Source organism: Ictidomys tridecemlineatus, chromosome 3, assembly GCF_052094955.1.
Source record: "Ictidomys tridecemlineatus isolate mIctTri1 chromosome 3, mIctTri1.hap1, whole genome shotgun sequence".
Lineage (NCBI taxonomy): Eukaryota > Metazoa > Chordata > Mammalia > Rodentia > Sciuridae > Ictidomys > Ictidomys tridecemlineatus.
The window spans coordinates 31,927,167-31,954,382 of NC_135479.1; the positions used below are offsets into that span (position 1 = coordinate 31,927,167).

The 27,216-nt window shown below is 52.2% G+C and overlaps 1 protein-coding gene across 4 annotated transcripts in view; it reads right to left on the bottom strand.

Moving 5' to 3' along the window:
• Window positions 1–3,741: 3,741 nt before the first annotated feature.
• The window catches only part of Cuedc1 (CUE domain containing 1), a 79,117-nt gene continuing 55,642 nt past the window's right edge, over window positions 3,742–27,216 (bottom strand). For all 4 annotated transcript variants that reach the window (XM_078042297.1, XM_078042298.1, XM_078042300.1 and 1 more), the window contains 10 exons: window positions 22,776–23,436; window positions 18,242–18,369; window positions 13,923–14,049; window positions 13,091–13,277; window positions 11,793–11,876; window positions 9,755–9,826; window positions 8,772–8,865; window positions 7,861–7,919; window positions 7,032–7,102; window positions 3,742–5,501 (listed from right to left, as the gene is read on the bottom strand). In XM_078042297.1, the coding sequence (XP_077898423.1) occupies window positions 7,035–7,102; window positions 7,861–7,919; window positions 8,772–8,865; window positions 9,755–9,826; window positions 11,793–11,876; window positions 13,091–13,277; window positions 13,923–14,049; window positions 18,242–18,369; window positions 22,776–23,120 (1,164 nt within the window). In that variant the 5' untranslated portion in view covers window positions 23,121–23,436 and the 3' untranslated portion in view covers window positions 3,742–5,501; window positions 7,032–7,034. The remainder of the gene's footprint in view (window positions 5,502–7,031; window positions 7,103–7,860; window positions 7,920–8,771; window positions 8,866–9,754; window positions 9,827–11,792; window positions 11,877–13,090; window positions 13,278–13,922; window positions 14,050–18,241; window positions 18,370–22,775; window positions 23,437–27,216) is intronic.

A 27,216-nucleotide genomic window follows, 5' to 3' on the forward strand; every position in this document is an offset into this window, starting at 1 on the left:
CCCAGAGCCATTAAGGAAAACAATAAGGTAAATAAAAAGTATTTTTAAAAAAGAATAGCAACGTTGGGAGCTGGGGATGTGGCTCAAGCAGTAGCGCGCTCGCCTGGCATGCGTGCGGCCTGGGTTCAATCCTCAGCACCACATACCAACAAAGATGTTGTGTCTGCTGAGAACTAAAAAATAAATATTAAAAATTCTCTCTCTCTCTCTCTCTCTCTCTCTCTCTCTCTCTCTCTCTCTCTCTTTGTCTCCTCTCTCACTCTCTCTTTATAAAAAAAAAAAAAAAAAAAGAATAGCAACGCTTTACTACCTAAAAATGATAGCCAACTCCAGGCTTCAGCCTTCCTGCCAGGGTAGACACTGGTTTTGTGGGGCCTAAATAATATTAGTCTTATTTAACCTCTTAAGTTTAAACAAATCTTTGTTTTGCAAATTTTACAAAACATGACCATGTGAACAAATTCCCTTCTGTTTGGCCTAAGGCTAAAGGGGTGCTCACATCTTCCTTCTGGAAAAACGGTTTTCTTTCATTGGCTAGTGACTGCCATTTCTGCAAAGTGACCTCCAGGTGGCAGTAGATTTACACAGCCGCTTTTAATCCCCACAGTCTCCAGAAATTTCCACCGTTCCCCAGCTGGCCCAGCCTGTTAATCCAACAAATTAATCTATGCTGTGATAATGGGCATAAGGAGTTCATGTGCTTCTCTCTCAATAGCATATTTTCCATTTAGTGGAAATGCTAAGAGATTGTTTTTCAAACCAGATAAAGAATGCTAATGGGGGAGTTCCAGGCACACTGTTGGATCACAGATCACTGTGGAGCTGTTTTTGAGCAGATGGATCCTTTTTCTGCTCCACAAATTGAATCCATGCCGGGCTTCTGGGTCTTATCACCTGCTCCCCACTTACCCGCAACATACAGCATAGTATTTGAACATCAATTTTGGAACTCAACTGCCTGGGTTCAAATCCAGGTACTAGAACTTACTGAAGATAGATGTTGAACCTGAACAGGACTTAAACATCTCTGAGCCTCAGTTGCCTGACTTGGGTGTATGAAAGGTAATACTGATTTAATATAATTGTTGTGGATATTATGAAAAAAAATAATAATGCATGTGAAACCCCCAAAGGATGATTGGCATGCCACAAACTCTCGCTAAGTTATTATCTTCATCATCCCATACCTTGCCTGCCTCCTTTTTCTTCACACCAAATTCTCCTGTTTTTTCTCTAATCCCTATCCCGTACTCCCAAATAAGGTGCTTCTAGAGAAACAAGGGAGGGTTAAGACCCCAGCATTGTAATAGCCAGGCCAGTTCTTCTGGGCATAGTGTTTTCCAGACCCATGATCTCCTTGGGGCTGAATCCTGGGGACACCAAAACCTATAAAGGACCAGCCTGCAGAGAACTTGGCTCAGAATTTTTGCAGAAGGTAAACACCTTGTGGCTACCAGGAGCCCAGTAATTCAGATGCATGTAGGGTGCAAAGGCAGGTCATAGGCAGTCATCTGGCCTAGACTGTCTACTCCTGCATCCTATTCCACACCTTTGAACCTAGTAATCTCTTTTTCCTTCTCTCCATCTGTGTGGTTACCATTACCTTCAGTCTCATCTATAGTAACAGGCAAAATGGCATATGTTCCTCAAACTTTTCAGTCACCTGAGATTTTACAACTGGATTCTCAGGCTAAATTCCAAATCAATTGGATCAAGAACTCTGGGAATGCAACCAGTGCATCCAAATGATTGTACTGTGCATAGAGGTCATCTGAAGAGTTGTTCAAATGCACATTTCTGGTTCAATAGGTCTGGGACAGAGTCAGAGATTCTGTCTCTCACAAGCTTCCAGGTAATACTGCTGCTGCTGGACCACAAACCAAATATGAGTAGCCAAGTTGTGGAACTGTAGTTCTCAGAATTGTTCATGTATCAGAATCATTGGGAGGACTCGTTACACTGCACCCAAGTTGCAGGTTCAGCAGATGTGGAGAAGGCCTGATAATAAGTGGTTTTTTGTTTTGTTTTTTGAGGTAGAGATTGAACCCAGGGGTGCTCTACCACTCACTACACACTCAGCTCTTTTTTCTTTCTTTCTTTTATCTCCCCACCCTCATTTTGAAACAAGGTCTCACTAAATTAGCTGAAGCTGCAGTTGAATTTGTGATCCTTCTGTCTCAGCCTTTTGAGTAGCTAGGATTATAGATATGCACCACCACAACCAGTGATTAACACACTCCCAGATGATGCTACACTTTGAGCAACAGAGGAATAGAAGGTGCTACACAAGCTCTGGCAAAAACAAAAACTTAAATTAAAAAAAAATAAAAAGGGTTAGAGGCATAGGTCAGTGGTAGAGCACTACTGGGTTCAATCCCTAATACCACAAAACACACACACTCCCTATCAGCTTTGGGATCAATCAAGCAAGCCCTTGGTCTCCTTTTCTGGCCTAATGCAGTACTAGCTCTGTAATCGTAAAGGAGTTACTTAAGCTTTCTAAATTGTTATTTCAACATCTGTAGCTGTTTGGGGCAAGCTCAATTGGGCTAATATAAACACCTAACAGAAGGGCTGGTCTTTCAGTCCTCAGATTTGAATTTCCTGGGGGAATTTATTTTTTAAAAAAAAATGAATTTAAAATAATCCCAAGTCATTGATTTAACTGCTCTGGGGTACTGAGCATTGGAATTTTTTAAAAAGCATTATATGTGGCCAGTACTAGGACTGGCCTAGTACTGCAGCCTAATCTGCTTTGGTGTTCATAAGGATCATGGCTGGGCTCCAGGCCCCTGGTATTTCTGACTCAGTAGGTCTGGAATTAGACTGAGATTTGGCATTTCTAACAAGATTCCAGGTGGTTCTGGGATATGCTCCGGGTATTACACTAGTCCATGGCAATCAGCAAACAATGTGCAAAATTAGATTGTCAGAGAATCTTGTTTTGCTTAGGACACAACACAGGCAGCACCACCAGTTGTCCCAGGTATGCTATTATTCAAGCCCACCTTGCATAGTGGGTCTAATGGGGTGCAGACAGATGCTCATGGGGAACTTCTTTGTAGGAAGGGCAGGAGGAACAGTTTGTTTGTCCTGGAACATGGCATCATGAGAAAGAGGAGCCACATTGGCCCAGGTGACCCAGAACTCGAGAACAAGATATGTGCGTGGAAGTTACAAAGAGGCCTTTGGCTCAACACAAGGAAGCATTTTTAACCTTGAGAACTGCCCTGTCTGAAAATGGCATCAGCTTCCTCTTTTGGCAACCAGGTTTCCTGTCCCTGTGTGGGAGGTATTCCAGCTGAACTGGGGAGCTGGGGTAAGCTAGAGATGCATAAACTGGAAGGCCCCTGCATTCCTTTTTAAGTCTGAGATTGCACTCCAGTCTGCGTCTCTGTTAATCCACAAACTTTCTATTTAGGAAGGTGACCCTCCGGAGCTTTCCCAGCAGACTAGCTTTCCCCATGGTGTTTCTGCCACTTATCAGCAAGCGGTTTGCTTTCCCAGGGGAAACCCGAAGGCTACAATGCTGGATAGAGCGGGCAGCAGGTGTCACCTCCTAAGCACTGTGGGGAAAGTGCTGGAGCCCTTTGGGCCCTAGATAATGGGGTTAATGGGGGCAGGTGAAGCAGGTGGGCTGCAGACGCGACACAGATCTCCAGAGGCCAACCCCTGTCCCCAAGGGAGAAGAGCGGATAAGGGGTGGGGGGGTCCAGCCTACGCAGCTGGCCACATCAGAGCACCAAGAGAACACGAAGTCTTTATTACAGGAATTCCTATGAAACCGCTCCAAGAAAAAAACCCACACATAGGAGGAGAAAAAAAACAACAAAGCAACACACACACACACACACACACACACACACACACACACACACACACACACGGAGTTGCGGCTTCCTTGCGTGCACTTGGCCCCCGCGTGGGGAGGGGTCAGGGTCATAGCCCAGACCTCTTCCTCGGCTGGCCGCTCAGGGTCAGACCCATCTGGGCATCCCGCTGACAGCAGGCGGACTGGGGAGGGTTGCTCTTCCTCCCCAAGAGAGGGCGGGCGGCCCCAGGCCAGGGCCCCTGGCACCGTGCGCTGCTTCCAAACTTGGTCACCCTCCGCGCGGTGCTGGCTGTTCTCGGGAGTTAGGGAAGCTCAGCGCCAGGAGTCGCGTAGCGGGCAGGCAGGACGAGGAGCTATCAAGCCCTCGCCATGCACACACTGTCTCTCGGTCCCTGGATGCCACCAGGGCCCAGCCAAAGATCAAAGCTCATTCCCAAACTTCCAAACCCGCGTCCCTCCTCCAATAACAGATGGCAACTCTGAAGTTCTAAGAGTCTCGTGCCTGCCCAGGCTTCCCAGCTCTCCGGAAAGGTCAGCGCGTTCCCATGTCCAGGGAGGGGCCAAAGAGACTCACGGCCTCTTTCCCCTTGGCAGTGGTTGGTGCCGGTTAAGCATTCGTAGAATCGGAGTTTCCTTCTTAGGTCACCTTCTGGACTTTAGCAAAGGGCACCCCGTGAGCCCTTCAGTCCTATAAGCTCCCACCCAGGCTGGCAGCCTCTTTGCCAACTTCATCCCTGCACATTGTCAAAGGGGGTTCACTCCTGACCACTCCCTCCCACCACTGCCACCCACCCTAAGAGTCCAGCTGGGAAGGCAGGGTCCCAGGGAGCCACCACTGTGGTGTGTGACTCCAGACTGGCTTTTATCTTCTGCCAAACTAAAGACTCTGCCCACCAAGAGTCCTCCAGCTCCGGGGGGAACCACCCTCCCCATCCCTGCTGGGTGAAGACAAGGCTGCGGGTGGTGAGGTGGGGGTGGGGGTGGGGACCCTGCCAGCCCTCAACAGAAGCAGCTTGATGAGCCAGGCCTGGGCAGGTGACAGATTCCTCCTTGTGGTGACCCAGCACTCCTCAGACGGTGCCTGAGTGACTGTCCAGGGCTCTCCTACACCAAACTCTGTACAAGAGTTGTATAGAGGATCAGGAAAAGGATGGGATGCAGGAGACCTTGGGAAGAAAGGGCATGAGTGCCCAAAGGGAGCAGGAGATGGGGATAAACCAGGCAGCCCGTGGCCTGGTAGGAGAAATGGGAAAGAGAGAGAGGCAGAAGCTCTACCTGCAGGCCAGAGAGCCTCTGGTAGGATTATCCTGCCCTTTCCCAAACTCCAACCTAGGCCACCTGCTGGGATTTTTTTTTTTTTTTTTTAAGGAAAGGTTGGTTCCTGCATTCCCCATTGCCCAGAGAAAAGCCTGGCCACAAAAGGGTCTGTGACCAGCTGCTGGCTTAAAGGGCCCCAGGTCCCTCCCCCAATAACAGATGGCAACTCCGAAGTTCTAAGTCCCATGAAAAGTGGCAGTGGCTGAGCTGGACTGTGGCCGGAGAACCACTGGGCCTCGGTATGCAAGCACCATCTGTCCGGCTGCAGCTGGGCCCTTCAGCTGGGTGCCGGTGTTGCTCTCGCTGTCCCCACCGGGTCAGAGCATCTCTGGCAAGGAGGAGCTGCTGGCATCTGGCAGGGAAAAAGGATGGATAAAGTTTCTTTCAAAGACGCCCCCTGGTCTTTCTTGGTCTCTAGTTCCTGAGGAGTGAGTCTGGGGTAGAAACAACCAAACACAGCAGCTCCTTTCTTTCTCCAGGGCCTCTGGATCGACCTGGAACTCTGCCTGGGGTCATTCCCGCACCCAAATTCCTAGAAATTGCACAACTTTAGCTAGTAATTGGGTGGAAATATGGGACAGGGAGGACAGAGCTGTTATGGGAAAGGCTCAGAGGTAGGAAACTGACTCATTGATACACTGGTAGCTCGGGTGAGCTAGACCATAGGGTCCTGGAGGGGCAGAAATGTAAACTGGAGTCAGAATTTGGTGGGCCCCAGACATTGGGCTGAGGAGGTGCCCAGAAGATCCACTCAAAGGCAAGGGAGAAATGGAACCAAAGGGATTTTTGGTGATGGGATGAAGAGAGGTGGAGCAGCAAAGAGACCAGGGCTGCTAAGTAGATGATGTGTCTAGCAGAGCAGTGATGGGAGGAACGGGGAAGAGAAATGGGATGGCCAGGTCAGGAGGAGAGACTCTAGCTTTCAGAGAGTTGACATCCAGGGCTGGAAAGATAATCAAGGGTGCAGCTGAGGATACAGAGCAGATCTGGAGGAGTAACTGTGCTGGAGATTCCGATTTTGAAGCCAACTGCACACAAGTATTGCTGATGCTGTAAAAGAGGACAGTGGTGCTGCCAGAGAGTGGGGAGGGAGAAGGCTGAAGAGGGTCAAGGACAGAGCAACAAGTGGGTATTTAGGGAGTGGGAGGAGCAACAGAAGCCTGGCAGGGAGGAATGAGAGCCAGGGCTCCCCAGGGTTACCAGAGCCCAGGGAAGGTTTCAGGAAGGACTGTGGGCACATAGTGTAGACGTGGACACACAGTGTAGATGTGTGCACACCAGAAGAATGCAGGACAGGATGGGGAAAGGGTGGAGGGGGCAGAAGTAAATGAATGCAGGATGAGGGGCTGAAAGAGGGGCAGATGTGCTCAAGTCCTGCAGGAGGGGTCTGCCTTCTCTGTTCATTCCCAGAGAGGCGCACAGGGAGACAGGAAAAACAGTCTGGGACCAGTGGCGGCAGCCACCACAGACCCCAGATCATCCAACCCAAGCAGGGGACTGGACATAGTTAGGGCAGAGGGGGGTGGCACCTAGATTTTCTTCAACTGTCTTCTAAGTGTGCCACGTGTGTCCTGGTCTATCTTCTCAACTGGGCTAGAAACTATTCGAGGTCAAAAGCTGATTTTGTTTTCCTAGCATCTGTCAAAAGCAGGTATGATTACCTTTTGTCAAATGAATAAAGAGCTAAATAAAAGAAATGCAAAAGATGGGTTTGTATGCAGAAGCCCATATCCCCTGCCACCACACGAGGGAAGAGACCCAGGATCTGCACTACCCAGCTACTTGAACCCAGCACCTCTGGACCCCTGGGAAGACAGGGGGTGTGGGGTGTGGTGGGTTCTGCCCTTGGGCAGTCCCAGGCGGCTGTGGCTCCAGGACTTACCTCTTACTGTCCTTCTCTCAGGGCTTCTTCCACCTTGGGCACCTCCTGCCGCTTTCCGCGGAAGTCTTCATCTAAAATGCAGAGGGACTGCCTCATCGTCCACCCTGCAGGCCTCACTCAGGATGTCCCCAGGATGCACAAGAGAGCGACCCTGACTCATTCTGCCCCCTCTGTCTGATGGGACCCGTGCTAATTCCCGGGTGGCCAGTGCTTGGGTCTGATGAAAGAGGCAACGGGACATCGGGGGTTGGTCTGACTCATCACTGAGCTCAGACTTTGGACAAGTTCTTTCCTCTTCTTTGGGCCTCACTTTCCTTATCCATAAAATGGGATGGGGAAGTTGGACTATCTAGATGACCTCTAAGGTCCTCTAGTCCTTCTTTCTAAGCCCCAATGGCATGGGGTTCAGCTATGTGCAGCCTGGTAGAGTCTGAGCAGGGTCCTCTGGCCCCTGTGGCATTTGGAAGGGACTTAGTAAAAGCTGAAAAGTCTGTGGGCCCTCAGACAAAAGCTGCCTAGTGCTCGGTTCTTCATGTGGGCAGTCCTGTCTGTTCCCTCACACTCTGGAAATACTGCCCAGAATATTCCAGTGCCTGGTGCTTTGTGCTATAGGTAGAGACAGGTGGAAGAGGGGCTGGATCCCCTTTCAGGGACTGTAACAAGGGGCAGGCATTGTGCACCACCCTTCTTTGGATCACCTGCCCACCAACTTTTGATGTGTCTGTCCCCTGGTTGGGTGCCCCCTCCCTGACATGGAACACCCAGGCTCCTCTTGTAGGGTCACCCAGCACAGGCAAGACAGAGCTTAAGGGTCCCCTCCCTGCCTCACCACAAGCATGGCCCTCCACGTCTTCCAGAAGATTAGCTGTTGATGCAGCAGCCCCCAGCCTGTCCAGCTGTTCAGGAACACAGTCCCAGAGATGACAAGTACTGCCACACCCCATCCCATCCCCAAACCCCAGAGGCTTATACCTATCTCTCCTACCCCACAACACCCCAATACTGCTAGTTCCTTTCTTGGGCATCAGCTGAGCAACCAGGCCCCAACCCTCTCATTTTGTTCCCATCTCTGGGAACAGGAGAGCAACTTTCTCTTTGCTCCCCTTTTGCTGTTTAGCTTTTAATATCCTGGGCCCTGTTTCACAAGAAAGGATGGGAGTTTAGGTAAAAATGTGGAAAAAAATTTTTCTTTTCCCCTAGTACTAGGGATTGAACCCAGGGACACTTCACCACTGTGCTACCTCCCTGCTCCTTTTAGACAAGGTCTATGTTAAGTTGCCCAGACTGAGCTTGAACTTGTGATCCTCCTGACTCAGCTTCCCAATTCATTGGGATTGCAGGTATGCGCCATCATGCCTGGCTTGAATTACTTAATTTCTACTCAAGGAACCAAAAGTGAGAAGGCAACTAAGATGAGGACACAGGAAGACTGTGGACCAGTTCAACTAGAGAAATTAGGAAAAGGTTTGCTCATTTCAAATGAACTCAGTGATTCAATTTTTCTCCCAAGGAGAACTTTCCACAGAGGGAAGCCCAAAGCCACTCCCCCACTCCCCACGTCTGGCCCCTGGTGTTCCAAGTGATGGGCAGCCAGCTGGCGGCCTGGCCCCCAGAGCTAAAGGGAGGCTACAAAGCCAGGGCCCACTCCTGGGGAGGGCAGAGCCTGGGGGAGTCCAGCTGGGGTCTCAATCAGGGCCTTTGGCATCCACCACACCACCCAGAGCCAGGCTGGAAGGATACGATGGATGCTTCGGCAAGTGCTTCCTCTTGGACTTCCTCATTTTGGTCTTCTCGGAGAAGGCCCGGGCCAGTTCAAACAGCTTCCTCCGGGTGGCTGGGGCAGAGAGACTTGTGAGCTGTCTTTTTCTCTTGGCATCCAGACCACCATATGGTCTCCCCCCAGGCCTGAGGGAGGCCAGGCAACACCAGCCCCCCTCCCTCCCACTGGGGTGGAAGCTGGAGAGAGGGAGGTGACAAGAATCCCAGACAGGAATGCCACCTCAGGAGCAAGGCTGCCATCCCAGGTCTGCCTGCAGGGGCAGCACAGGCCACCAAGAAACAGGCCCGGGCCAGCCAGCAGTCCAAGATCCGGGTATTCCTGCCCTGGCTTTGACAGACAGCCACGCATCTTGGCTTTCTTTTCTGCCCACGGCCCCTGCGCCTGCCTTTCCACCCTCCCCTAGCCATCACCAGAGTCAGTCCTGGAATTTCCATGACTAATCCGAGATTTTCCTTGAAATAGAGCCTAAAACAATCTTCATTCACACGGGTTGTGGGTCTTTATGGTGGGGAGGTGAGGGACATGGGGACATTCAAGATTGGCAGGACTTTGTGGAACAAGGTCTAAAGGCCTCCCACTGCCACAGAAAGTGGGCTTAGGAAGGGCCTCCCCGTGCCCCGCCCCCCCCCATCAGACCCAGCCAAGTGGCCGCAAGCCACAGAGAATGTGAACAGTGACACTGGGTGAGGGGATGCGCAGCACATTATTTTTCTGCAGACAGCTGGCTCAAGAGGATTTAAACTTAATTTGTCTCTAGACTCAGCTGTAGAGGGAAGTGAGGTAGGAAGGCTGAGAGAGCCAGGCTGCGATTAAAATGTCACTTCAGTTCACCAAGAGTCAGCAGCACTAAAAATTCTGGTGGGGGCTCCTCCCCCCCCCCCATTAGGCCACAGGGCCTGCCTCCAAAGAGCTGGAGATGGGAGGGGACGTGGGCTAGACTCACATTTTCCCATGTGCTTCAACTTGTCCCTGAATAAGGCATCTTCAGACACAGCAGGGTTGGCATCACTGGTTCCTGGAAGGAGGAGACATGCTGAGGGATGGGCCCCCTTGGGTTTCTCAGGTCCCACTGGAGAGGGAGAGCAAGCTGCTACCAAGGCCCTGCAGCTGTGGGTCAGGGCTATTGCAGCCCTATCTTTCCATTTTAGCAATGATACAGGTTTCTTCCTTGCCCAGGAGGGAGTTTAAAGCAAGGAGGATTTGGGGGGGGTTCTCCTTTCTCCTTGTAAGCCGTGTTTTTCTCCTCTGTGAAAATGGGGGTACTCATGGTCTGCTGTATGTATGGAGAGCCAGATGAAACAGGGTCCTGACTATCCACTTCTCTGACAAATTCCATACTGTGAAGTCATGTTGGAAGTTTGAAATGAGCAGTGGGGGATGTTTACCTATGGGGGTCACCCAGCATTGCAAACTGGGCTGCCACGGCACACAGTCAGCAGCTAACTGGGGGACTGCCTGAATCCTGACTTGGGTATGAGTCAAAGGAGGAAGAGCACAGCCCAGAGTGCCTGGGGAGATTCCTTTTGTCCTTCCAGAGTCAGCCTCTCCAGGATACCCTCACAGACACTTAGCAGAAATGTGAATAGGGTTTGGCCAAGTTGGGAACTCAGCTACCCCTCAGAGATGCCCACTCACTCAGGTACCTTTTGGGTCTCCCACAGTCCTTCTAAGCCACTGTTCTCCATCCTGCAACCTGGCTAATCCCAAGTCACCTTGCCTGCTAAGTCCCCTTTGAATCATCCTGATCCATCTCAGCAGCTCTGGTTTCTCTAGTTAATTCGGGATCAAGGACAAGAGGCTCCGTGAAAACTCCCAGATGCGCATCTGGTGGGGCCTAAGCTCCTAAACTGTTGCTTATGAATCAGTTCCGTGGGATTTTCTCTCTCCAAGCTGGGATCAGCTGAGCCCCACCCCCACCCCATTCCTGCACGCCCCACTCTACTGTGCCATGGAAGGTCTGTTCAGGCAAAAGCTGCTGAGGCTTTCTGTGAGGCAGGCAGTTTGTGGATGTGTGTGGAGCGGGGGTAGTGACTGACTAGGGGCCACTGTGTTCACAGGCACGGCATCTAGCTGTTGGGTGTGAAGGCAGGGCACTGGGCCTCCGCCCCACCTTCCTAGCTCCAGCTCAACCCTCTAGTCTGTGGATCCCGGCAGCACTGCTGCCCAGGCCCTCGTTCCCCTTAGCATCAGGCCTCCTGAGCAGTAGGGCCTGGCCCTCTTTGAGGCAATTCCTACTTCTCAACCACCTTATACTCCAAACTCAAAATTTTCTTCCTTCAACACCAAGGGCATATATTTCCCAAATACTTAATAAATGAATGAATGAACCCTTCCCAGGTTAACCTTGCCCTCCTTCTTGGCGTGCATTTGCTGTAATCAACAACATGTCCTAGCCTTGGTGGTTTGCTCCACCTATCTCTTGGACATACCTCCTTACAAGACCACAAGCTCCTCCAGGGCAGATACCAAGCCTTAGAATAAGGCTGAATGGGGTGGGGCAGCCTGGGGTTGTGTTTGCCTAGCATATGCGAGGACCTGGGTTCGATCCTCAGCACCACATTAAAAAATAAATAAAGGTATTGTGTCCAACTACAACTAAAAAATAAATATTTTTTTTTAAAAAAATAAGTTTGGATCTTTCCCACACCCACTTGCTACCAAGGGACATTATGTGGAGTAGCATGTCCTCTGGAAGACACGCTCCAAGAATTAATTGGGAGTTCAGACAACCCATGTCAGTCCCACAGCCCCTGGGTTAGTAAAGACCCAGGGCTGTTCAGTGAAGGGGACATCTCACTCCATGGCCCATGTGGAGGTGCAGCCAGAGTCACCCCTCCAGCCTGCTGAGGGGCCTCAGGTCCCTTCCTGGGTCTATTTCCTCATCCTCCCCCAAACTCCAAATATTCAAGGCAAAGTTGGGGTGTAAGTCCTCCCCACACACACACCCCCTCCAGGCTTCCCTCTCAGGAAGGCAAGGTTACCTGGGACTGAAGAGGGAAAGCCAAAGTCGTTTCCGACAGCCACGCTGCTGGATTTGGATTTCTGGGACTCATATTTCAATCGATCTGGAAAAGGAGCACATTCCTGTCAGGGCAGTTAGCTCCTGGGCTCTCCAAGGCATGCTGAGGCGACAGAGGCTGAACCCCCCAAATCACACACAAGTGCACACAAGAACACAAAATATGCAAGCACACAACATGTTCCCACTCTTAAAGAACCAGAGACAGTGGGTTGGGGTTGTAGCTCAGTGGTAGAGCCCTTGCCTGGTATGTGTGAGGCACTGGGTTTGATTCTCAGCACCACATATAAATAAATGAATAAAATAAAGGTCCATCAACACCTAAAAATATATTTAAAAAAAAAAAAGAACCAGTGATAAGCCAGGTGTGGTGGCACATACCTATCATCCCAGCTAATTGGGAGGCTGAGGCAGGAGAATTACAAATTGCCAGTAACTTAGTGAGACCCTGTCTCAAGATAAAATTAAAGGATTGAGGGGGTATCTCAGTGGTAAAGCATCCCTGGGCTCAGTACCACAAAAAGGAAAAAAAAAAAGAACTAGCAATAATAGAAACTGCGGTCGACAACCATTTGGAATGTGACAATGTCAGAATTCAAAGGTCCTTGAGATGGTAGAGTCCAATGCCCCTAATATGAAAGAAAAGGCCCTGAGGCCTCCACCAGCTTGGCTGAAGAGCCAGTGCTAGCCTTCAGAACCCGTGTTCTGACAGCACAACTTGCTCCTCCTTCACCGACATGGGTCAGTCACACACACAAGCATACACTCCCACACTGTGACCCTCACAAGACTACTTCCACAGCCCTTTCTTTATATATCACCCTAAACACCATGCTATCCTGAAAGGATAAGGCAGCCAGGCTGGGGAGCAGGGCACCCCACCCACCAAACACCCTAATGTGCTAACTAATGTCCTTCGTTCAGAGACCCTCCTACTCTGGCACCCATGGAACCAGTCACTCTGTTCCTGGGGCTCCAGACCCCTCATGTCTGCCCTGTGGCTGAGGCTTGGTGAGAAAGGCAGTGCTCTCGTCCCCGCTGCTGAATACAGAGCGGATGTGCAAGGGGAGGGAGAGGCCTACGTGGGCACACCCCTCTCCTCTGAGTCCCAAGGTTCCCCAGGCAGAATTCCGGCCTCCCCGACGATAACATGATGAAGGCCCTGCCTCATCAGCACAGAAAGCACCTGGCACCTTGGTCTCCATCCAAGCCCTTCCTGAGCCCCAAGGCTAAAGCCTTCGGTGCCTCGGCAGTGCCCACCTCTCTCCAGGGCGAGGAGGAAGTCACGGTTGCGCTGCAGCTCCTTCATGAACTCTTCATTCTGCAGGAAGAGCGCAATCCTCTCGTCTTCCAGGTACTGCTTCCAGCGGCTGTCCTGGGCCCCAGGCCCGGCCACGGAGGGAGGGCCTCCCTCTCCACTCACAGGCTTGGAGCCCCCGGGATTACCCTGAGGAGAGGGCGAACATGCTGAATGCCCACTGACACATGTCCTTTCCCAGGATCCTCCAGTCCCACACCTCCCAACGGGACCTAACGGTCAGTCAAAATCCACAGGATCAGGTCAGAGCCCTTTCTGCAATGGAAGCAGAATGGTTTAAAAATGACTTTTCCTCCTGACCTTGGACCACCTCGCTCCTTCATCCACAACCAGAGTAGTCCTGAAAAGGATCTGCTGTTCAACAGCCCACACAGGAACTCTCCAACTCAAACCTCTTCTGCACCATCCGCCTCAAGGTGAGACCCACCCACCACAGGGGCACCTTGAGACATGCCAACACCTGGGGAGAAGCTGCCCCTGGGCCTTTCCCAAGAAAGGGGAAGGAGATACCTTGGCCCTCTGCCATTGACTGCCAATGGCTGTAGCCAGAAAGCCTCGCAAGCTCTCTCCCTCCCTGGGTCAAGCAGGAAACCTCCTGGCCCAGACAGGAAGTGAGGCTTTTGGTCCAGAGTTCTTTTCCTACAAACCCAGGGCAACAGAAATATCTCAGTCTGGGCTTAAAAACTAGGAAGCAAAACTGGCCAGCACAAATTGTGTGGGCAAAGAGAGACACTGGACAGGCCGGGGGCATGGAGGGTGGGGACAGATCATTACCTGTATGCTATCCAGCTGCTGGGGCAAGATGCGGAGAAAGTCATCAGGGAGGTTGCCCAGCAGTGGTGGGTTCCAGTTCCGATAGCGCCTCTGGCTTGCGGAGGGTCCAGAGCAGAGTACGTCAATTCTGGAGAATGGGAGGTGAGGGAGCAGTGAGGCCTAGCGACAGGGGCCCTAGCCCACCATAACAGATCCTCAAGCAGGTGGGATCCTAATTAGAGATTCCAGCACCTTCCACTGCCTCCGAACAAAGCTGGTACTCTTTCTCTCATCAGTAACCTCAACTGACTCCCAGGCTATGGCTGGCAGTCATTTCTCTCCAATCACTCAGTGACTTCACAGTCCTAATGCAGATAGATATTGTGTGCATTAAGTGTGCTTCTGTGAATGGTTCCTAGAGAGGCAGGAGTTCTACCCTTCTGTGCTTATATCCCTAGCATCTAACACAGTGCCCAGCTCTGGGTAACAGGTATGGTCCAAATGAATAGATGCAAAACCCACCGTCAGCCCGGCTTGCCTGCTCCTTGGTTTGTTGGGGAGGGGAGACTCCAAAACCCTCAGGGGCTGGGGGGGGGAGCAGATCTGAGCTCCCATTCTGGCTCAGCTACAAGCCAGCAGGGTAGTCAAAACTCATGAGCTGGGTCTTGAACAACTTTCTGAGAAGTTGGAGATGTCAGTGGAAGATTCTTATTCCCAGGGGCGCTCAGGGGGCCACTATTCCTAAGCAAGGTGTGTGGCGGGAGGTCTGTGCCAGGGCAGAGGCCAGCGGAGAGGCAGGGGGCATGAGAGGGAGAGAGACGAGGCCAGCGGTCTCCCTGACCCCCAGCCTCCTGCTCTGACGCCCATGCCTGAGGGCAGCCTGGAGCCGGGCCAGGAGCTCCCCACAGCTCTTCGGCAGCCTGCAGCGTGGCAACCGCAGGACACGTGTTCTGCTGAATCAGGGAAATGACACACTGCGAAGGGCTCGCTCGCTCGCTGGGGCTGGGGCCTGGCTTTGATTTGGCCTCCAGCTCCAGGAATCCCGCCCGCCCCCTCACTGGAGGGGAGCTTTTCCGGGCTGCAGCTGACTGTGGAAATAACTTCCTTTCCTTTTCTATTTTGGGCGGGTGGCCGGCGGGGGCAGGGGAGGGCGGGGGCGGCAGCAGACAGATAACCAGCTGCTAAGTGCTCGGTGGAGCTCGGTGCGCTCAGCCGGGAGCCAAGGGAACCCTGAGCGGCCATCCACCCTCTCGCTGCACCGGTGGCGAGGGAAGCCTCGGGGAGGAACCCGCATCATAACCGGGACTCCCCTTGTTAGGCCAGGATTCCTTCTACATCACTCCACGACACCGTCGGCCCGGGGGCAGAAGCTCCATTTCCTTCCTGGGACACAGGTGCCCACCTCTAACTCAACCACACCTCCAAGTCATCCAGGAAGGCTGCAGGGGGAAAGCCCAGAGTTCTATCTGGACCCCCCCCTTCCCCAGCCCTTTGTTACTAAGATACCCAAATGGGGTGGGGGGCGTGGTCAAGGTGGAGGACCCCTGCATTGTTTTCCTTGTTGGGGTCCTGGAGGAAGGACAGACCAGCCCCCTCCTGGCCCTGGCCCTAGCAGAGATGAGGTCAGCCCACAACTGCTGGGTTGGGGAGGTGGGGGCATGGGCAGCCCAGGCAACGCCACTGTGGTCAGAAAGGAATGTCAGAAATGAGCTGAGAGGCAAATGAATAACTTCCAAGGCTGTAATTTCAGTGGAAAAACAACAGGCAGCAGCCTGTGTGGTGGGGTCCCCTGGGCTCCAGAGACTTGCAGACAGATGGAAGGAAGGACAAGCGAGGGGGAGGGGAAGGAGACTGAGGCCAGGGAAGATCTCCTGGTGCTGAACCTCTAGTCCCCAAAACTAGACACCCCCCACATATACATTCCAGGTTAACTCACAAAAAGTCAAACCTGGCTGAGAAGGATTGCCAAGACGCGTCTCCCTGGCAGGGTTTTGGATGAAGCTGTACACTGAGGTGCATAGTGCCTATGCCAGGGCAGAGACATCGTCCAGGCAAAACCAGGGTGCAGGGCTCTGGGCATTCCAGGCTTGCTCTCCTGGATGGCCCTGCCTCTCTGGGTCCAGCAAAGCAATATTCAGGGGCTGGGGATGTGGCTCAAGCGGTAGCGTGCTCGCCTGGCATGTGTGTGGCCCGGGTTCGATCCTCAGCACCACATAACAAAGATGTTGTGTCTGCTGAGAACTAAAAAATAAATATTAAAAATTCTCTATCTCTCTCTCTCTCTCTCTCTCTCTCCCCCCTCTCTCTTTAAAAAAAAAAAAAAAAAAAAAAGCAATATTCAAGCTCCCAAACTCCACCCCATCCACAGGCTCTTAGGTTCCCAGTGACAAGGTGGCAGAAGGGAGACAGACCATTTGCCTCTGAAAGTCTGATCTCCCTCAGAGCCAGGGGGAGATTCCTAAAACACAAAACAGGACCACACACCACTCTTCAGCTGAGACCCTTTCAGGGGCTCCCCACGGCTGCAGGTAAGACGAAGGCTCCTTAGAAGGCCAGGAGGCCCCTGAGACCTGCTGGCTGGCCTCTGCAGGCTCATCTAGCCATGTGAGACTTCCAGGAGTTCCCTCCACCCCTCTTCCCTGCCTCCAAGCCTGAGCTGTTTTCTTTTTCATCAGGCTAGGGCCAAAGTGAGTGGCCTCAGGTCATAGCTTGAATTGCAGTTCTTTCAGGCAGCCTTTCCACCCTGTTTCGGTGGCTCCCCTGGACTCTGCTCTCTTATGGGGTAAAGGGACAGACCCACCCAGATCCATCCACTGACTCCTTACCTCCCACCCCAGCACAGCCTGCAGTTTCTGGGTATCACTTGTGATAGACCCCATCTCTGCTCTTATCCCTAACTCAAAACACCAGCTATTCCCCACCCTATAACTTCCTACCACTCCATCAGTTCTCTAAGCTACAGTCAGAGAATTCTCATTAGGGAGGCAACAACGGCACACAGCAGTAAAGAGTAAGTAGCTTTGAAGTCAGAAAGAAATGATCAGGGCACAGTGGCACAAGTGGCACTGGTGGCAATCCCACCCAGCTACTGGGGAGGCTGAGACAGGTGGATTACAAATTCAAGGCCATCTTGGGCAACTTAGTGAAGCCCTGCCCCCAAATAAAATCAAATAGAACAATTTGAATCCCAACCTTGAGTCTTGGGGAAGTTTATTAAGTCTCTCTGAGGCTTAGTTTCCCTCTCTGTAAAATGGGGGTAATGACAGTGCCCACCTTCTACGTAGTTAGGTAAAAGGACGATACCTGTTCTTATTAGCTGTGCTTGTACAATAACACAAGTTCTCCACCACTGGTCTGGGGTTCCCAAGATCCCCAGACGGGAAGATCCACTGTGGCAAGTCGCCTTTCCTCCTCCCCCACTCCCACTCCCTGCATTATTCTAAGGAACAGCAGCCGGAGGTCCAAGAGACAACATCTGGGCTCCAGGAAGCCCACCACAAACATGGAGCCCAGAAAAACAGGGTCCTAGACCCATGGGACCCTGTTGGTAAGCCTACTGCATTTTAAGCTTCCAAATCACAAGCTCAAACCTGGAAGAAGTCTCCAGGGGCCCCGAAGACTACTCTCCTACCTCCAGTTATCAAACTGTCCGAGAAAGGGAGACATGCTCCTATAGCTTAAAAATCCCCACAACACCCCTACCCTGGAATGACAAGCCAACAGCCATTCTATCAGTGACTGATGACTAGTTGGGGGTGCTGTGTTGAGGAGGATGCTAAGGTTCTGTCTTGACTCAGCAGGAAAGTACATAGTAATTAATTAGTAATATTTCTATGAGCCAGGTGTGGTGGCACATGCCTCAGCTACTAGGGAGGCTGAGGCAGGTAAAAGTTGAGGCCAGCTTGGGCAACTTAGCAAGACTCTGCCTCAAATTAAATTAAAAAGGGCAGCACTTGCCTAGCATTCATGAGGCCCTAGTTCAATCCCCAGTATTGGGGGTGGGGGGAAGTAATATTTTCAAGGGCTCCAGAAGGGAAGTGTCAATATGTGATTCTTGTGTTCTCCCTTCCTACTCTGCATGTACCTTGAGAATATACTCCCAGAAAGCAGAGGTTAAGCCATACTTAACTGTGTCCCAAATAGTAGGGGACATGCTACCTAGCCTAGACTAGGAATTAAGTAAATGTTTGCTTATACAATCCTTATACTTGGAAAGTTCTCCTTGGTATCTAGCTACAATGTTTCTTGCCTGTCCTTGGTGGATTAATATACTGAGAGGTCCAGTCAAGCTTCCCTGTCCCTTCCCTGCTCCCCTGCACTCAGACAAGCTGGATTCTCACCGGGGAGGTGGAGTGGGGGGAGCGAGAGGGTAAGGCCTGTCGAACATGTGCATGTGGTAGGCCGGCGGGGAGTACACAGGCGGGGGCTCTTCATCGGAGCTATCAGGTTCCAAAGTCCTTTCCAAGATCTAAATCAGAGACAACAGAGAAAGAAATATTAATAATCCTTCCCTGAATTTAAATGGCATTCAGACAAAACCAAGAGTGGGTGAGGACTGCTAATAAGGAACTCTGTGTATTGCTGGTGGGAGCGTGAATTGATCCAACCACTTCTTTGGAAAACTGGCCTTATCTGCTAGAGCCGGACACACGGCTACCCCTGCCCCTACTATCCCAGGATCCTCAGCGGACATGAAAGTACATGTACCCAAAAGCCAGGTCAGAGGAGCACTAGCCATCCAAGTCAGGTTCAAGAACCGGAAAAACACACACAGGGTCAGAAGTTAGAGCAGCAAGAACTCTGTGAGGTGGCTAAGGAGGGGAAAGGGCACCAGGGGACTCCCAGGGGCACTTAACCACTGAGCCACAGTCACAGCCTGTTTTATTTTCTTCTTTCTTTCTTTTTTTATTTATTTCTTTTTCTTTCTTTCTTCTTATTCTTCTTCTTTTTTAATTTTGAGACAAGTTCTCAAAAGCTTGCTAAGTTGCTGAGGCTGGCTTTGAACTTAGTCCTCCTGCCTCAGTCTCTCAAGCCTCTGGGATTACAGGTATGTGCCACCACACCCCAAGTTGATGATGTTTCTTGATCTAGACTTCACAGAGTTGCTGCATGCTGGAACTTTGTATCCTCTTCTTCTTCTTAATTCTTCCTTTTTTTTTTTTTTGGTACCAGGGATTGAACTCAGGAGCACTCTGCCACTGAGCTACATCCCCAGTCCTTTTTTGTATTCTATTTAGAGACAGGGTCTCACTGAGTTGCTTAGTGCCTCACCATTACTGAGGCTGGCTTGGAACTCTTGATCTTCCTGTCTCAGCCTCCCGAGCCCCTGGGATTATAGGTGTGCACCACTGCACCCTGCCCTGTATCCTCTTCTTATGCATGTGCTGTGTGTCTTTTGATGAGAACATCATTCACATCCTTCTCAAAGTACTTCCACATCTGTTGTCTTAACCTCAGATTATGACACCCACTTTATAAATGAGAAAACTGAGGCCCAGGTTGACTAAATGACATAACAAAAGCTACCCATGGTTTTTAGAACTGAATCTTCAACTTGGATCATGGACTCCACAGCCAGAATCTGAACACCCAGGTTGAATTCCCAGGATGGACAGGGCCCAGATGCCTGCTCTCCCTAAGGCTGGGTTCTGTTACACAGACTGACCCAGACCTTATCCCGGATGTCCACAGAGGCATTTGGGGCAGATCCCTCAGCATACACCCCAACTGGCTACTCCTCAGCCTCCTGCTCCTCTCTCTTCCGCCTGCTAGCTCTTTTTCCATCTCCTCCAAGACCAAGGAAACTGGGAAGGGCTCTGAGGCTGTGAATCAGCCCAGAATCGCCAGGCCTCACATTTACCTCCAAGTGAGTTTGCAGAAATCACCCCTAAAGCGGCTTCTGTTTCTGCCTCTGCAGGTCTGGGCTGGGCTGCATTGGCTGGCATATCTCTGCTCTAGACCAGCCATGTTCTGCACTCGGAGCCTCACAGGGACACCTTGGCAGCCAGCATGCATATGTGAGCACGCACACACACTGCAGTGCTGTGCTCGCACACAGCCAGACTGACCCAAGGCGGCTTCCACCCTGGAATGCACTAGCGTTTCTTCTTTTGAGGCAGAAAGTATTTAAACAGATGCTTTTGCAGGAAAAGAAGAGTGTAGCTGCTCTGCAGGCCACTGCTTTGCTTACCCCAGATTTTCACAAGAAGGGAGAGAGAGACAGATAACAAACACTCAAGGGCTGTTCCTGTTCACTGACAAATCTCCGATGCCTGGCACAGGGTAATGGCTTCACAAGAGGACTTGCTGCTGCCATGCTCAGCTCACACAACCCATTTCTCAGACCCCTCTGCTCTGCGTGATCCAGCCTGGGGCTTGGCCGGGACTATCCTAGCTGAGACTGGTCTCATGAGATAGGTGAGGACAGGAGGAGGGCTCAGGGGAACTTTTCCCAGAAGAAGCCACTTGGGTTTCCTTTGGCTGTGGCCTGCAGCAGTCATCCCCCAGACGTAGGGAGCGCAGGCTCCTCCCGAGCCCCTCCAGCTCCACGGTGAGCTTCCTGGGGCAGCAGGCCCAGCCTTGCAGAGGCTCCTGGAGAGGAAATGGGGCTATGTGGAGCCCAGAGACAGTGGGCCCGGCAAGCTCCAGAAAGGCAGATCCCCAGCCCACAGAGAGGACTCCCCGTGCCTCCCCAGCCTCCCTTGCTGCTCTCCTCCAACCCCACTAGTCACAGGAGCTAGTTCTTCTGGCTCTGAAGGTGATGGGTTTTCAGCTCTGTGGCCTCCTGGCTTAAGTCACTGTGGGTGATGGATGCCTGCCAGGTGCTCTGGGGAGCAGGGTCTGGGCCATTTATCTGACAGGAGATATTTCTCTGTGGCAAGGATACCCCTCGGGCCAGCCCACCATCCATCAGCCCCCAGAAAGGGGGCTTTTTCCAGTCAGCAGTTATTGTCATTCCAGCTGCTGCTCATAAATTTTCTGCAGCACTTTCTGCTGGCTCAGGAGCTGCCTGCTGATGGGCCCAGGCAGGGCTCCAAAGGTAGGGGCTAGGGAAAGAGCCAAGGAAGGGCAGGGGTGCTGAGCAGGGGCTCCACGGAAGGGCAGGGGTCTTAGAAAACAAGTGAACACAGAGTGCAGGCAATTTGAGGGCTGGGGAAGCCATGCAGAGGCTCACCAGGGCGGTGCACTGTGGACGAGAAGGAAGCATCCTGCCTGCCTGCCTGTCAGGACAAATGGCGCTGTAGAAAGGGTTAGAGTTTGCAGGAAACTTTCCAGCTTACACTGAAAAAAAAATGTATCTGTGCACGCATGTGCATGGGAGCACACACACACACACACACCCCTCCTTTCCAGTAGCTAATCAAGGCAGATCAAAGGAGTGATCTCCCCTGGGAAAGAAATGATAGAAAGCTGGGCAAAGACAGCAGCAACGTTTGCTCATTCAACAAACATTCCCTGTGTGTTTGTTGTGTGCCATGGTGTTGCAGGTGATACGGGAATAAACATCACTGACTACACAATTTCTCCTTCACTGGAGAGAGAGAAACTTCAGGGGCACCCAATAAAAAAGGGGGAAGCAAGGAGAATGACCTGAAAGATGGAGGTGTTTGATGGGGAACAGGTGCCTGCAGGGCTCTTGAGGACTCTGAGGCCATATCTGGGTTGTAATAATGCTCCTCACAAAATGTGTGTGGATTAGAAGAGAAAATACCCCCAAAACATCCAGGATGGTGCCTGGCACAGATTCAGACTCAATAAAGAGTGGAGTTAAGTCCCATCTTACATGCCCCCCCCCCATGCCCCTGCAGCAGTGACCCTCTCGTGCCTTGCCCCTTCTGCAATGAGCACTACAGATCCTTTGGAGACTGGGTGGGAAGACAGATGTGCGCTGAACTCCCAAATGAGGCTGGAGAGGGCCAGACACTCCCAGCAGGTGGGCTTTGATGTATTGTGGTGGTCCTCTCTCCCCAGTCACTTCCCTGGACAGCCAGGAGCAGAGCTGCATGGGAATGGCTCACCACCACCTCTGTCACGCCTCCTCAGGGGGACTGAACTGGCAGATCTGAATGCCGTTCTCCCTCCAGGCTGCCTGTGCTCTAAGGATCCAGCTCCACTCTTCCTCAGCCTCAGAGACTTGTGGCCTCCACAGTGTCTCTCTCTCTCTCACTCTCTCTCTCGGATCCTGACATGGTCCTGGGGCCACTTCCTTAGCCAGTCATGCACTCTTTACCCATACATCCTTTCCGGGCTCTTCAGGCTTCCTCAAGGTATCAGATGGGGAGATCAGCCTCCCTCTGCCTGCGCTTGCACCTCTCCCCTGTAGCACTCACCACTCTGGGCAGTCAATGCCCCACTCTTGCCTCCAGTCCACTCGGGACTGTGAGTTCCAGGAGGGCAGAAACTTCCAGGGTCCTGGGAGGTTGACCCAGGGGTTTTACCACTGAGCTACAACTCCAGCCCTCTGTATTTTTTATCTTGAGACAGGGTCTGGCTAAGTGTCTTGGGTCCTTGCTAAGTTGCAGAGGCTGCTGGCCTCGAACTTGCAGTCCTCCTGGCCTCAGTCTCGGAGTCTCTGGGATTACAGGCATGAGCCACCACTCCTGGCCATGTTTGCATTTTTAAAATGAGCACATTGATTCTGATGACCAGGACCCCGAATCTAGTACTGTGTCTGGCACACCCTGGGCAGGTGCTCAGCGTTGACTGCTTGCAGGATTTCTGCCCAGAGAATAAGGCCCCTGCCTGACCAGACGATTCCCGGGGGAAATGGAGGGCTGCTTGCTGGGTAGAACTCAGGCAGGGGACTAACCCAGAACCTCCTAAGAGGTTCAACCAGGTGGTTGAGCTACAGGTGAGTTATGGCCGCGGCCCTACCTCGGGGGGAATGCTGTCCTCGGAGTCGGAGCTGTCCTCATAGGCGCTGCCGCCACCCCCCTCCAGGTTCATCTGCAGCAGCTGGTCAATGGTGGCGTCCACGGCGCCGCTGTTGGCGCGCAGCACGCACTCGATGATGTCGTAGTCCATGTTGGGGAACATGGTCTTGAAGTCGTCCATGGCCTGGTTGAACTCGAGGCGGCGCACCTGGCGGGCGGGCCGGCTGTTGTTGAGCTCCTGGGGGGCCGCGCCGCCGCCCCCGGCCCCCGCCCCGCGCGCCCCCGCCGCGCCGCCGCCGCCGCCACCGCCGCCACCGCCGCTGCTCCGGCGGAACAGGCTGGTCATCTTGCCGAGCCGCGTGGGGAGAATGTTTCCGAGCGGCCGCGAACCCCTGGCCGGTCCCCCTGCCGTCGGCCGCGGGCTGGCTCCTCGGCTGGGGCCGCTCACGCCTGCGCCTCCTCCGCCCCCCGGGCGTCCGTCTGTCCGGGATGGATGGACCGCCGGCTCCGGGTCAGGAGTCTACCGGCGCCGGGCCCCAGGCGGCCCTCGGGGAGCGGTCGTCGCGGGGAGGCGGCATGCGGGCCTGGGCCGTGCTGGGGCTGGACCGCAGGTCATCCACACCACCGGAGCATCCTGCCCCCGGCTCCACGGAGGGTCCCACCTGAAACGAGGGAGACAGTCAGGGTCAGGGGCAGGCAAACCTGAGCTCAGGGTGGTGGTGAACAGAGGCTATGAGAAAACGAGGGCAGGTTGGGACAACCTCTCTCCTGCTTTTGTGTTTTCTCTCCAGTGTGATTCTTAACAGCCACGGGACACAGGAGAGCTTCAGTTAGCAAGGACTTCCTTTGTGCCAGGTACCATCCTAGTGCTCTGTGTGGCCTAACTCATGACAACACTCGGAGGTAGTGAGGCAGACACTAGCATCCCAGTTTTGCAGATGGAAACTCCGAGGCATTGAATAAAAGGACTGGAAGCAGAGAAGCCAGGATTCCAACCAAAGTCATGTACCACCCCCGCCCCCACCACCCCACTCCCCCACCCCAAGCCACTAGTCTCAACCACTACACATACTGCCAAGGACCCCTGAGGACCCAGCTAGGCCAGGAGGGGCTTTGTATAGGTGCCTTGCCCCTCTAGTTACTAGCCCCAACTAGTTGCTGCTTTCTTCATCTTGCCACCTCACCACCATACATTATGGTCCCACCACCAGGGTGTGCCTTGTGCAGAGCCCCCAAAGAATCCTGAGAACTCCCAGCATCACCAAGAGCTTCCAGCCTGAGAGAGAAAATGTCATGTTCATCCTTAAAGACCCTGGGGCTGATGGGGAGCCTGCTCCCACTCTTGGAGGGATCATATCGGGCCCTAAAACTCAGCCCTTGCCTCTGAGAAATACCAGCCCAACAGAGGGAAGCACAGGGCTCCAGGCCAGTGTCCACCCCTGGATTCATTCTCCTCATCCCAATGTTACACTGACATGTTTCATTTATATCAGAGATGCAGATTTGTTTTTATGGAACACTGTGTCCCGATTTCTTACAAAAAAAATTTTTATAGAAGTATCTTCTCAAAGTTATCTTGAGGAACCAGGTTATGTCTTAAGTTCTATTACCAGTTACCCTGACCCAGCCAACCTGGCCTTTGGTCTCATGCCAGGAGAGTGCACCTGAGGACATGGATGGAGAGGGGGACTGAAAGTCAAGCACAAGTAGGGACCTAAGTCTGTAACCCAGCCCACTCAGGACCAGGCATGTAAATCTCTGCCAGTGTCACACCCTGTTAGTGCAGACAAGGGAGAGCAGAATGTGTCTACAAACGTCAAGTTCTGACTCTCCTTTTTTACCTCAAGATTTACAGTAATTTTGTTAATTGTAGAAAAGTGGCAGCTCTTTTAAGGGATTGTTCCATCAAAGGATATTCTTTTTATTTGTGTGTGTGTGTGTGTGTGTGTGTGTGTGTAACGAGGGATTGAACCCAGGAGTGCTTAACCACTGAGCCACATCCCTACCACCCCCCCTTTTTATAATTTATTTAGAGATGGGGTCTTGCTAAGTTGCTTAGAGCCTTACTAATTTGCTGAGACTGGCTCCTGCCTCAGCCTCCTGAGCCACTGGAATTACAGGTGTGCACCACTACATCTGGCCCAAGGATATTCTTAAATTTGATGAAACAGGTGCAAAGATCAAAGGGATCTTCCTTACCACTGTCTCAACATCACATGGCTGAAAGTGTGAGAAACACAAGACCAGAGGGGCGCAGGAAGAGCTTCTCCACCCCAGAGTCAGAAGACCCATGGATTCCCTGTTCCTTTAGGTCATTCCCTGTAAGTTTGTTGGGACCTCACACTCCACAGGTGGCTTCAAGTGCACCTTGCTGAAGTTCTTAAAACCTTAACACCTCTGCCTCCTTGGAGGGTTGGGAAATTGTCTAGGGCTCCTGTTCTGGTGTCTGCCTAGTCCCACAGAGATGGGTTGTATTTGAGAACAGAAAACTAGAGGCACATGGACACTAAGGTTAGGAGACTGAAGTCCTCTCCCACCGGGAGGAGACTTGTTAGTATAATCCTGTACCTATGTGTAGGTATTTGTTACTTGCATATACTACCCTGTGTATGAATCTATTTTACTAAACTCTGATCAAACCATAAATCCTACCATGCCTCTAATGTTTTCTACTTATTAGTGCACTGTGACCATCTTCCCATGTCAGAAAATACAGACCTACTTCATCATGCTTAATGCTTGAGTGGTGTTCTGTTAACTGGGTGAAGCTTGATTTATTATCCAACTCCCTCTCCCCAACCTCTTCCGAGGTGAACCAGTCACAGCCCAGGAATCCATCACCATTTCACAAGGGAAAAGAGAGATGCAAGCTCAAATGATCAGCCTAAGCATTCAGTTATGAAAATGCACACAGGAAGTCAGCCCAGTATGACATGGCTTCAGACACCCCAGCCTCTTGATATTCCCCACTCATCCCATCACATCAGAAAGTCAGGGGATGCTGCTGTGGTTTTGCCAAAATGCCCTCTTGGCAGACACTTTTGCCCTGCAGCCTCTAACACAGACCTCTGTGGGTCAGAAGGCCCTGAAGCCAATGCCTTGGTTATTATACATAGGGGTCACAGCATTATGTTAATGCCTCTGGAGTGAAGCCACTATCTCCCTGCTCCCTAGTAATTAGTAAGAAGGTTGGGGGACCCGACTCTCGCTTTGCTAAGGGAAGTACCCCAGAGGAGGCGGCCAGGATCTGGCCCACCCCCAGAAGAGGAAGAAAGAAAATGGTGAGGCCCACATTTTCTCCATTAACAGCCCCCTGGACAGTCCCTCAGGCTCTGGCCCCCTTAGTGTTGAGACTTCACTCTCATTGAAGCCCCTGAGAGGCACTCAAGAACTCTCCCATCAACAATGAGCAGGCACTGGTTCAGACCCAGGCTACGGTTCACGCAGCAGTGCCACTCCCCAGCAGCAGGGTTCGTATAAGTCTCCTGTCCTCTCGTGGCCCAGGACCTGTCTCCCTCATCTGCCTGCAGCCCTGAGGTGGCTTCAATGAGAGTGAAGCAGCACCGAGCATGGAATATGGCGAGATGCATTCTCGTCTCTGCCCGGGAGGCCGCTGAAGAGCCTGGAGCAGTTGGTGTGCTGGCCAAGATGCTCCCTGAGGCACATGTTTGCCGGCTGGAAGGGGGGTTCTTGGGGAGTCTTCCCCACCATCTAGATATGAACCCCTAGAATTCCTTCTGCTCTCTGCAAGGAAATGTGGCGGGGAGGCCTGGCTGGCCCGGGCAGCCAGAGACACCACGGTTCAGGCAGCCTCTTCTTTCACTCCGGGTGCAAAGCCTTGCGTGTGGGCCATGACCTGTAAACAGTTGACAGCAGTAACCCAGCCTCACACCCCCTCTCTGTGTTAAATGGCAAAGCCTCAGCCTGTCCATCAAAGGGCAGGTGTGTGGATGAGAGGAGAGAGGTCAGAAACAGCAATGGGAAACATAGGGAAACTGGGTTTGATTCTTAGAAATACCATCTCCACAGACCCCTGCAAGCACTCAGAGACTCCCCAAAGCAGGCTGCCTATGGTTAGCACCGAATAGGACTGTGAGCCCCCCCCCCAATTCTCAGAGGACTGTTCTATCTCCCCCTTGTTAAGCTTGAGCCACAGTTGGAGCCAGATCTGGAGGCAAGAGCTGAGTGTGTCTAGCCACCGGGAAAGGAGAAGGACTGTCCTTAAGGCCAGTGTCATCCATGCATGCAAGGCCCAGGATGCTCAAACAAGAAGCAATGTAAGCCAGGCCTGGTGGTGCACACTTACCTGTAATCCCCGAAATTTCGGAGGCTGAGGTAGGAGGATTGAAAGCTAGTGGCCAGCCTCAGCAATTTAGTGTGGTCCTAAACAACTTAGTGAGACCCTATCTCAAAATAAAAAGGGCTGGGATGTGCCTCAATAG